At 39.5% G+C, this 12,665-nt stretch overlaps 1 protein-coding gene across 2 annotated transcripts in view; it reads left to right on the forward strand.

Moving 5' to 3' along the window:
* il6st (interleukin 6 cytokine family signal transduce) overlaps positions 1-10,263 on the forward strand; it is a 29,350-nt gene extending 19,087 nt beyond the window's left edge. For both annotated transcript variants that reach the window (XM_082156848.1, XM_082156849.1), the window contains 5 exons: positions 46-195; positions 284-424; positions 569-665; positions 2,672-2,753; positions 8,652-10,263. In XM_082156848.1, the coding sequence (XP_082012974.1) occupies positions 46-195; positions 284-424; positions 569-665; positions 2,672-2,753; positions 8,652-9,206 (1,025 nt within the window). In that variant the 3' untranslated portion in view covers positions 9,207-10,263. The remainder of the gene's footprint in view (positions 1-45; positions 196-283; positions 425-568; positions 666-2,671; positions 2,754-8,651) is intronic.
* Positions 10,264-12,665: the final 2,402 nt, after the last annotated feature.

Genomic DNA, 12,665 nt, shown 5'->3' on the forward strand with positions numbered 1-12,665 from the left:
CACTCTTGTAACAGCTTTGTGGTGTGGTGTTTTTTTTTTTTATAGCTCCAGAAAAGGGCCCTACTCTCAAAGTTACAAAATCCAAGAAAAATGGTGCTGAGCTGACATGGGAGGAGATACCCCTGGACAGTCGGCGTGGGTTCATCACCAACTACACCTTATTCTATAGGGCCGGGAACACCGAGCACTGGCAATGTATGTTCAACACATGATGGTTTTGTAATGTGTGATGAAATGAGTGTGATGATTTCACTAGCAGATCTTTATCAAATGTTTTTGGCAGCTGTGACGGTGGGTCCTAATGTCCGCTCGTATGTACTGACTGATCTGGCCAGTGAAATGGATTATGTGGTTCACGGCATGGCATCAACAGTGGCAGGCTCCAAAAACGGATCAGACTTTAATTTCAAAACAATGAAGTATGGTATGTCTTTCAGCCTCATTTTATACATTTCTTATTAAATTCTTAATGATGCCAGATTTTATTGTGATTTTTAAACAAGCTTAAGCTACAAAAGGATGTGACATGCGTTGACGCTTTTAATGTGCATTTGTTTCTTGACTGTAGGTGATGGAGAGGTGGAGGTGATAGTAGTCGTGGTTTGCCTCGGCTTCCTGTTCCTGACCGTCTTTATCATAATGCTCTGCCTTCGGAAAAGAGAAGTGTGAGTCACTACTTTTCACCACTCAAAATGAAACTTCAACTTTAACTCGTCACTTCAGTTTAGTTTGGAGAACCCTTGCTCTGGAAATGCTAATACAAGATTGCTTTAAAAGTGCCTAATTGCCTAAACAGTCTTTGTAAACTTTGTGCACACTGTACACAGTTCAAAAGTATATTTAATATGATTAATTCAAGAAGTAAATACAGTAAAAAAAAGAATTCACACATTTAAAATTTTCACTAAATGAAAACAAGAGAAAATGATGAAAATATTTTATTTATATTACACAATATAACAATACATGCAGTTTAAATAATATACAATTGAAACATTTCTTTATTAAAGGTAAATTATGTTGTTACTTACTCCCATCATTATGATGCCATTACTGACTCTTATGTTGTTTCATGCATTTGACAAATATCTTTATGCAGCTTTTATTCACTACAACGGCCGTTCATGGTGTTGTTCATAGTGTTTCATCTGTTGAGTTCCAAAAATCTTTTTTTCTATATAATGAAAGTAAATTATGACCAAGTGCTGTTAGGCACTCAAAAAAGACAAAAGGCACCAAAAAGCACCATAAACGTCCGTGTACCTTTGGATAATTTGTTTTCTCATTGTTGTCTTCAAAACGGGAAAACTATGAAACCGTTCATTTATCACATATTTGGCCCTTCTCATGAACATAAAAAACTGATCTTGTTTGTTTTTGGGGGGTTTATTTTAGTTAGTGTAGCAAAACCATGGTTAATTTGTGGTTACTATAGTTCAACACCATGTTTTTTGGTTTTACTGCCCGATCCACTGCCGTGTAAGCTTTGCCTCACAAACACTAACTTTTATAGTTGGTCAGCTAAATACACAGGCAGTGTGCCAAATATGTAAGCTGGGAGTAGTTGTGTGTGGAGATGCGAAGTAAATGAATATTTATGAGATAAATTAATATTTCACGGCGCGTAGGTGAATTTATGTCTAGACAGAAGAAAGCCCTGTCTAGGCTCTGCCCCGGTACAGTTTGTGCCAAGCCATTAGTTAGTCTGGTTGTTTAATGAGAAAGATGAAATGTAGTTGCAATAAATGCTTTAATAATCCGTACAACTTGCAGCAGATCGTAGGACTATTATTCTGTTGGCACACGGTTTGATGTTGACCAATCAGCGGAAAGGGGCGTTTCATTCCCGCCCATGTAGAGTTCAAATATTCAAGCTGTTTATTCATTTTGGTTTTATTGTGTTTCCATTTGGTGAATTAGAACAAAGTATGATGAATCCGAAAATAAAAATATGAACAAACCCACATGAGATTAGTTTTTTATGTTCATGAGAAGGGTCGAATAAGTGATAAATGAAGAAAAAAGTTTTGAAGAAAAAAACCCCCAGAGAAAACAAATTATCCAAAGGTGCACGGACCCATAAAGCTAGTACATTTTATTCATTTTATATATTCCAAACCTTCTTTGAGTCATGTGACTTATGTGGGGAAACAACTGAAATTGAAGTTGTTATTCATTGATAATCTTCTCTGGCACAGCTCGTAATTCTCATTCTTGTGTGTATTTAAGTAAGGCAAGTCGAACCATGTCAGGTTTGCACCAGGTTTGATGTTAATGATGCCATACATGATTGATTGCGACTTTATGTGTCTTGTAACGGATCACAATGCACCAATTTTTATATGTGCTTATTCAGATAGCTTGAATGAGACTTTAGAGTTATGCCATAGAGGTATATTTTAGGGCAAGTGTCCTGCAAACTATATTATGTTATATTATTTACCCAAAAAATCCCACATAGAAGGATTGTAAAACTAGTCTAATAATATGCTCTTTGGGTAACTTAAAAAAGCACCAAATAAAAAATATCATGATGGCATTTATGATATTGTTTATCGCCATAAATCATTCTAAATATATTGTGAATTCTGGATATATCACCTAGCCCTGCTTATAATAGAAGTAAATGGTGCTGTGTGGTGTTGAATTATTTTCTTTCTCCTCTGTTCAGGATTAAGCAGCTGTTGTGGCCACAGGTCCCAGACCCGTCTGACAGCTCTATTGCCCACTGGTCACCTGATTTCCCTGTAAAGGTCAGTGAGCTACTGTATAAAGCATCAAAATAACTTATGGGTGAATCTCACAAAAACATGTCCAGAAAAGAAATTATATTTTGCATATGGAAAATGAAACCTTTTAAGACCTTAAAGTTTTAGTTTCATTATGACATTGACGTGTCAGTTATGCTTTGAGTTTAAACCCTCACATTTTTGGGTAATGTGTCCGGAAGTTGTACTTCAGTAAACCCCTTTAGGCATTAATGTGTTTTATATGTGTAATGTATTATGTTTGTCATTGATGCTATGACTCAAAAGACTCTGCTTCTTACCAAGTTCTCACTCAGAAATGTTCATGCTTGGGCTCCAAGTTAAAAATACAGGTGTAAATGTAAATAAAAATGCAGCCATGTCATGTGTCTTTTGACATATGCAGATGTGCCCCATTAAATAGTATGTGAAATGTACAGTGATGTACATTTGCCACTATGCCATACTGAAAAATTCCCGTCCTAGTATGAATCATGGTGAGCACAAGCTTAGGACATCAGAGTCCAAGTCCAGGCTATACATTTTTTTAACTGTGTGCGGAGAGGCCCAGCTCGCTGCATCACACACTTCTTGAAAGGAAACCCCCGATAACAAAGTCTTAGAGGCCGCACACTCCTAACTGAGGCGAAGGAAGGCCACGTGCCTCATAAGCCACATACACCTTCAGAGTGGAAGGAGATGGCCCAAGAGATAAACAATCCTGACGGATCTCCGACACTGAACCGACCAGGCAGTTAACTGGATCCAACCGGCATTCTCTGCACCATGAACTGAAGAGTTTCCACTTTAAGGTGTAAAGGTTCCTCGTAAAGGGAGCTCTAGAATTTAAGATGGTCTCAACAACCTCAGTCGAGAGACCAGAGTTCACGAGTTGGTCTCCCTCAGGTGCCAAACCGACAGTTTCCATAACTCCGGGGGAGGGGGAAAGATTGTGCCCTGGGAAAGGAGATCTCTCCTGACAGGAATCTCCCAAGGGGAGCCGTCGAGGAGAGACATTAGATACGAGAACCATACTAATAACAGCAGACAAACCCTGTAATGAAAGCTCTCTCTAGAATTACCAGTAGCAGAGCGATTGTGGGAAATGCGTACAGATGCAGCCTTGGCCATGTCTGCAAACCCCAGTGGAGCTGGATGCATTAGAGAAAACCAAACCAAATAGATCCACTTCCGCTTATCCGGACCTCTCCCAAATAAACTCCACTGTCTTGGGGTGGAGTCTCCATTCCTGTCTTGACAGAATGTCTGCTCCCTGATTTAGGTGCCATGGGATGTACACTGCCCTCACCGAGAGCAACTTGCCCTGGGCCACTTAGTGTGCCGGTCTGCTAAAAATGCACGACCACAGAGCCCCCTGATGATTTATGTATGAGACTACTGATGTCTTTTTCTTTTCCGGATAAGCAACCATGTGCCTCTGAGGTCTGGGAGGAAGTACCTCAGTGTTAGAAATCCAACCATCATCTCCAGGCAATTTATATGCCATGAAAGATGATGGCCTCTCCACCGACCCAGAATTGAGTGTTCATCTAGAATCGCTCCCCAGTCTGCCATAAGGGTTCTGTGACGACAAGGCACCCCCAACACAGGTCCCTGAAACAAGAACCAAGGCTTCTTCCACATCACTAGAGTACGAAGGCCCTGATGATGTGAAATAGGTTGCCCCTCAGGGAAAACCCCTTGGTCTTGAACCACCACTGTAATGGTCTCATGTACAGAAGGCCAAAAGGAGTCATGTTGGACCATAGGCGTAATTTGCGGGTGGGACGGGTGGGACATGTCCCCACCACTTTTTGCTAAGGTCGAAATTGTCCCCACCACTTTTGAAACATCTCGCTGCACGAATGTACCAATACAAATAAATAAAATATCTCCAGTTAACTAGCAGAGCATTCATTTATTTCGTTTGTTAAATAAGAGGCGATCTAGCACTGAAATGTGTTGTTTTTGAAATCAAGTGATCAAAGTGGTCGTTGCCGCTGCGATCAGTGGTGCGGAGACTGTGTTCTCTTGTGGCTCGCGACCAGTCTTCACTCGGACCCGCGCTTCAATCCATTGTGGAGACTCTCTATTCGTTCCGGTGAAATATTACAAAACAAAATGCACACAAACGTGTCCCTGCCTGATATACAACCACTGATAAACATAATCGGTTTTGATGAGGAAAAAAAAAACCTATTCGGTTGTTAAGTCGTGACGTAACCAATACTCTTTCCGGGTCCAAAGTCCAGGTCCTCTCTACCTACCTACCGCTTTCGCTGGTGTTTTGGTTTTTATTGAGTGTTTTTACAATGCCGCAGTGCTGTGTCCCATGTCCCGAGCTAACTCACTTCAACCTCGTAAATCTTCTTTTTCATTGATGCCTGGACTCTACCCTTAATTATGCCACCTGAGTGATGAGCTACACTAACCGCCAAGGGTGCCTCACTAAGAAGGACGTGATCGTAAATAAATGTACAGGTTCCACCGTTGTTATTTCTGGACGAGAGGAGCGCTTGGACCCAAAACGTCACGCGTGACGTCAGACTTAACAATCGGATACGAGTGCGGATTAGAACCCAGAACCTCTGACACGCTTGGCAAAAGTTCTGCCACTGGACCATTTAAATACATGCTTGATGTTGTCGGATCTATGTATTTATTCACGTGAAACTTCTCACCACTAACAACATATATTAGACCTCATTAAACGACAAATTAAACCCAATGTACTATTTAAATCGATTGCTGGACATCGTAATGTTATTGTACATACATCTGATTTATGATTAGCATTGTGTTAGCCCCCATCTATGGCCCCATCTACCCCCCATCCCCCCGTCCCACCCACTTTTTAAAACAAAACTCGCTCGTAACCGCTTCGCCCCAAAACATCAGAGGTGGCAGTATGGGCCATTTCTCAGATTTAACCAAGGGTGCCTCTCTGTAGCCACCAGGGATGCCATAGTCTGTCCAATAGCTCTGGCTCTTTAATAGTATCTGGGCCCACCCCTCGCCTTCATCTAAGTCTCTGAGAAGGCCTGCCTCGTATGCCTGCAATATTGACATTGTATGCAGACATGCACCAGCCTGATCCACTGCCATGTAAGCTTTACCCACCAAATCCAAAGTTGTTCTGCACAGCTTGGTGTGTAATGTCGGGGACGATGCTTCCTCAGGGGAGAGGTAGATCACAAGCATCTCTTCCACCCATAAATGTGTTCATTAAGCCTCATAATTGACTATTAGTTAGACACTTGAGTGCTGAGAAAAAGAGCAGGAAACGGTTCGCTCCAAGACCTTGACACCTTCGTGCCCAGCTAACTTATATTTAATTTGGCAACGGCATGAGTCACAACCTCCACTAGCTCCTCATAGGGCGGAGAGGGAGGTAGCGAGTCTCTGGTCTTCCCTGCCTTGATGCTGAGCAAATCCACCTCCTTAGAGCTGGATACATCAGCACCGGGCCTTCCCTCGGGGCAGAAGAAACCACAGAGCATTCCGGTTCCCGAATGAAAGGGCTAGGTCCAACGGGTGAGAGCTGAGAAAGGGCAGAGCCCATCTCAAACTCCTCTGCTAGATCAATCTACGAACCCCGTGATCTAAGCCGCCGCTCTGCCTCGGCAGAAACCACAGAGCTGACTGTGCAGTTTTTTATGATTAACTACTGCTGTTGTGTGGAGTCTGAAATGAGCTCATCTCATGCAATTTAAAGAGTTTCTTAAACGTTAAATTACAAATTTTCATCATTTACTCACCCTCTTGTAATTCCAAACCCTTTCAAACCCATCATCTTCAAAACATAAATGAAGATGTTTTAAATTGAAGATTTCTGTCCCTCTATTGAAAGTCAATTTACCCAAAACTCTGATGCTTCAAAAAGACATTATAAAAGTAATGTAGACATATAAACCAGAACACACATATAGAGCTCACCAAACATGTTAAACGGAAATTCAAACTTGCTTGACGTGTGAGAACAAACCTCACTGGTTCCTGGATCAAACAAGCATGTTTGATGAGCTCTATGTGTGTCTGCTGGTCAATATTTATAAGGGAATAGAAGTTTAAATTAGACCTGTTCATCATATAAAGCAATCCTCTCTTCAGGAGATTTAAAGAGTCTCTCTGTTTATAAGGATTATTTTATCATGCCTTTTATGATCTTTTTAAAGCAGCAACATTTTGGTTGCATGGACTTTGAGTGGAGGGACATACATTTATCAGGTTTCATCAAAACATATCTTAATTTGTTTTCAAAGATGAAAAAAGGCTGATGGTTTTGGAACAACATGAGAGTGAGTAAACGATTTTATAGTAATTTATAAACTATTCCTTTAAGGCAATAAATGCAATAAGAATTGATTTTCAAACGTTTGTCACAGCTGCAAAGCTTAGAAATTAAGTTTTAAATCACTAAATTATAGATAATAAAAACAGTGCCTACATTTACGGGAAAAATAAATGACAATCTACTACATTTTTAAGATCCCATTACAGTTACTCTTCTTTTTATTAGGTACATTATTTTTATGATACATGAAAATGCATTCCTATTTTAGTGGAAATTGGTTTGCATATTTCTCTGTTGCAATACAAATGCGTTTTTCAATACTGTAAGTGATTTTACTGACAGTGCTTGTATTCAACTAATTCACAGAGAATTTCTCACCCTCCTTAGTGGTCTGGGAAAAATAGACCAGTATCTGCCCTGGTTTGGGGGCACAAACATCCATCTCACATCAGTTTCTTAATTTTCTCTGACTGTCTGGTGCTTGTGGGAAAGTCCTGTGAGCATATTTATTTTGCTTTGTCTCGTTGTTTGGCATGAGATTTAGTTGGGTGGAGTGTGAGAGAGCCTGAAAACATGTTTCTCATGCCAAATAATTGAGAGTTGGCAACCCTGCTAATACAATTATTTTAATTAATACAAGTATAAAGGCAGAGTACAACCAGTTGAACAGTTATATGACTTTTTTGACTTTGTGGTCAATTATGACCTACTAATTATGAACATGTACATGCCACATGTTCAGTTTTGTGAGATTCACCCTTATATAAAGGTCGTCTGTAAACCATGTATATTGTAACACAAATAATGGCATACTGCTCAAAACTGCATTATGGTGTGTGGGGTAATACTGAAGTAGTCTGGTACTAGGGTTGGGAATCGTTTGAATTTGAACGATTCTGATTCCAATTTTGATTCTGCTTATCGATTCCGATTCTTGTTGATTCCTAATTTCGATTCCAATTAGGTAAAAAAAAAAAAACTTAGAACATCATGAACAAAAATCAACAGACTAAAGAACACTTACACAAGGAATGTTTGCCAGTGGTTTTAAAATACCATAGAAAAACAACTAGCCTCAAACAAATAAAAAAGAACAAAAATAGCAATAGCAACAAATAGATACTGAACAATACGATTGAAATAAACAGTGTTTTAAGATTTTTAGGTTGCAGCAACTGTAATCAAATGTAAAATAACACTGCACTTTATAAATAAAATATACATTACCAATATAGTTACAAAAGTTGTCAAGAACGAGTGAATTTTCTGTTTGTCTTTTGTTACATATGCCTACAGCACTGAAGACAGCGCGCAAGTCATCTCGCGCTCGAGTGGTTTAAAATCGCTTTGAAATCACTTTTGATCTGTGCACATCACAGAAAATGGTTTGCGCGTGAATGGTTTGAAATCACTTTTTCTGTAAGCGCGCTTGAATTGTTTAAAGTCATATTGAAATGTTCACAAAGGAATCGATAAGAGGAATTTAAATTTTAGTTTTATAGCAAGTATCCAATTCCTGACTGCAAGTATTCGATTCCAAAATTGGAATCGTTTTTCGATTCCCAGCACTACCTGGTAAACAAACGAATGCCTTGTAAACCTCTCAACAGGCCGATATGCCCAAAGAAGACGTTAGCGTGGTGGAAGTGGACGTGTTTGATGGGAAGTCTTTGTGTGAGGAAGACAAAACGATGCTGCCTCTGAAGAAGGACAAGTATCTCTCTGAGGAGCACAGCAGTGGCATCGGAGGCTCGTCCTGCATGTCGTCGCCCCGCCACAGCGTGTCGGACAGCGACGAGAGCGACTCGGGCCAGACCACGGCCAGCACCGTGCAGTACTCCTCAGTGGTGGCAAGCGGGTACAAGGGCCAAACGCCCAACCATCCGCCCCCTGTGTTCGCACGCTCCGAGTCCACCCAGCCGCTTCTGGACTGCGAGGAACATCCGGACCATCTCAACGAGAGCGGCGGCCACTCCAAGAACTCTTACTTCAGACGAGGCAGAGAACTTGAGCCGGGCGTCCTCACTCAGGACTGCGACGAGTCCAATGGAGGCTCTCTTATTTTCTGTCCCGTGCAGGAGGAAGAGGTGTCTCCCACCGTGGAGGATCCGCCTGCCTCTGGTGTGAGTTACATGCCGCAGCAGAGCGGCTATCGACCTCAGTAAAGCTAAACTCATGAACGTTAATTTGAATGGGATTTGTAGATGAACTTTCACATTTTAATGGGATTGCAAGCTTACGCCAGAAATGTATGGTAACACTAGACCGCTCCCCAGTGAAGCTGTCTGCACTTCAAGACGTCACACTGCCATGTGCCTTCTGTGGACTAATGTTTGTTGCTATTTGTTGCTTCCTTGTTTAACTGAAATGAAATGTTGCTGTTGTTTTGAGGCACATGCATAGTTGTAGCATTGCCTTAAATTGTTTTGCTATAAATTTATCAAAGTCTGTTTTTATACCAATGGATTTCCTTTTGATTTGACTGTTAATGGCAGCTTACTAAGGGTCAAGTTGCGATTGTAATTTTCCTTGCTCACGATATAGACACAGTGTTGTTCAGAAAAAAAATGAACACTTTGTGCCATGGTGAATTATGTTACTGACATGTATTATGGATTGTGGTATTGCAAATATTCATATTTTCAATAACATGCTACAGAATGTCAACCCTAGCTTGAGTTAACCTTGCTTCCAAGTTCCTCGTGATAATTTTCTCCAGGATAAAACTAACACTACACAAATGTCAGTTATGAAATGCAAATATTTCATTGTATGCCTTATCAAATGTATCCATGTATCTCTGTGTGATTTATGTGTTTATATCATTGCATCACTTGTATGACTGATACTAGGTTAAATAATGACTTTATTCAAATGTTTTGTAGTCTTATGGTTCACTGGTGGCACCAAACAATCACTTCTATCTACCATCTTTAGACACCTTTACTTCCATCTCAGGCTTTGCTTACACCTTCAATCTATGGATGTTGCTTGGATGCATTTCCATTGTAACAGCAGCTTCTCTTGATTGGTGAGTCCCACTTCAGGATTGTGGGTAACTTTGCCTGTAATTTGGCAAGGTTCTAGGTTTGTTACTTAGTACAACAAAGTTTTGAGAAACTATGTTGTATAATAAGCAATGAGAAATTGAACCATTGTAAAACGAATATGCATGATTTGAATATACACCAAATCTTATTAAAGTTACAAAAGTTCAGGCAAGAGTAGTATGTGATTTTCTATATATATATATATATATATATATATATTATACTGTATATCACTGGTGGATCCAGCTGAAACCTGATTGGCCCATGAAGTCAAGTCACATTTATTTATATAGCACTTTTTACAATACAGATTGTTTCAATCTGCCTCTGCCCTGTCACTTATGATCACTGATCTGCATCAATTCAACCCGCGTAAACATCGCTCATTCAAGGACTTGCATTTATTTATTGCATGGACGCCCTAATGAAAAAGAAATGTATTCAAGTGTGCTATTAATATACTTCTTTTAAACAAAAAAATAAGAAAGTATACTTTCACTCTACTTTTTATGTTTTTCTAAGAAATATACTCTGTAATATTCAGAAATATATTTTAAATTGCGCTTAAGTACACTTGACTTGTACTGACAAAAAAGTATAAGTATATTTGGCCTTAACTTGTACTCAATTATACTTTTAAATATATCTCGATCAAAAGATTAAGGATTCTAATTATATTTGGCTTGTAGTTGTGTTTACTCTTTTGATTGAGTAGCCTATAAAAAAAATTCACATAGTTTTACATTCTGTCTTATAAACTTACATTGTTTGCAAATATTGATTTATAAAGAAAACATGTGTTCCTAATTCTGAGTATCTGAATTTCTGTTTAGGTTAGTCCACTGGTAGTGTGCATAGGAATTTACTTCAAATCTACTCTTTCCCCGCCAATCTTCCGGCTATCTGTGTTTTCACTGTTCTCAGCGTTTTCTTTAAAATGTTGCTTTTTTATGAAACTTACCCACATTCAAGTGTTGATCAAAAAGCATGAAGCTAGAATAAAATGTTTTTAAAATAGAAAGAGTTGAAGCACAGCTAAAGTTATACTTAAAGACAGTATAAAAAAATTAACACCTAAATAGGAATATAGTAATATAGTTAGTGCAAAAATAATTTATAAATAAATAGTAAACTACAAGTATGATGTTCACTTAAAGAAAACTTACAAGAATATTTGCAGCATAAAACTACTAAACTAGTAGTTACTGAGAGTATACTTCAAAGTGGACTTTCATAAACTAAACAAATGTGCTGCAAGTGTTAAAATAGTAAACTATTAGTAAACTTATAAGTTCACTTGTATTACAGATGCAGTACAAATGAAAAACGTGAACTAGTTGTGCACTTAAAGTTTACTATTGTTACACTTATAGTACACTTTAACGTATACTTTATACACTAAAAAATAGTGCACTTACAATTATACTACTAGTAAATATTAGTATGCTCACCACATAAAGTGTATATATACTTGAACATTAAGTATTCTTAAAGGTGCTCTAAGTGATGTCACGCGTTTTTTAGGCCAAAACATTTGTCACATACAGCAAACATCTCCTCACCATCCGCTAGCTGCCTGTCCCCTGAACACACTGTAACAAAACGCGGTCTCTGTAGACAGCCCAGGCTCCACAAACGGCAACAAAAACAAACTGGCCCAGCCTGGACCACGAAACATAACAAACTGTTCCAGCCAATAACCGACAAGAAGGATTTGGGAGTGGGGTTTGGGGGGTTAGTGCGCGGATGTGATTTACATTGTAATAAGATTTTACTGTTTTTACTGCATTTTTGGTCAAATAAATGCAGCTTTGGTGAGCAGGATGAGGAGGAGGGAGGGTCTAGCTAGCCTCCATTTTGTTTGACAATACTTTAAACGTCAACAAGAAGTGACGTCACCCAACATCACTTAAAGCACCATGCGGAACGAATGACTGGAGAAGTGGTCAGCTGGAATGCCGGATTGAATCAAGATGTTTTTAAGGTGTTTTTGGAACCAAAAACGTGTGACAGGGCGGTTGGAGTCATCGACGAAGAGTGGGCCAGATGGCGATTCAGCCTGTGCGTTTCGTAAGTGTAGATAGGCTGAGAAGGGTTTGGTACGGCTGAATTGGTGCGGGCAGATTAAAGATATAAATTAAATGGCCTTTTTTCCATTTTGTCTGTTTTACTTTGTTTAATGAGGTAAGAGATGGTGTCGCCGTCTAGCACTGATCGATCTGTCATTGTCGGGTGGATTTTTGGATTGAAGCTGGACGTGATGGTGAGTTCTGAACATCTGAGAAAAACCAAAGAAAGCCAGAATGAACATAGCGTCAAGAGTGCGTGCTGTATTGATGGAGTAGTGGCCTCGGCGGAGAGTGGAGATACATTTGGTGAGGAGGTGTAGCGTTATGGGTTTCCTGGTGTCCTGGCGGGTGGGTTGGGTTCTTTGGATGCCTTTGATGAGAAGAGATGTTTGTGAATTGGCTATTTCAGAAGATGGTGAGCCGAAAATAAGTTTATGGAAGAACTGTATTTCGCTTAGGTAGCCCTTAATGGAGCTGGCTTGGAGATTTTTAAAGCCGTTTAGAT

The sequence above is a fragment of the Leuciscus leuciscus genome, assembly GCF_965113295.1.
Source record: "Leuciscus leuciscus genome assembly, chromosome: 24".
Taxonomy (NCBI): Eukaryota; Metazoa; Chordata; class Actinopteri; order Cypriniformes; family Leuciscidae; genus Leuciscus; species Leuciscus leuciscus.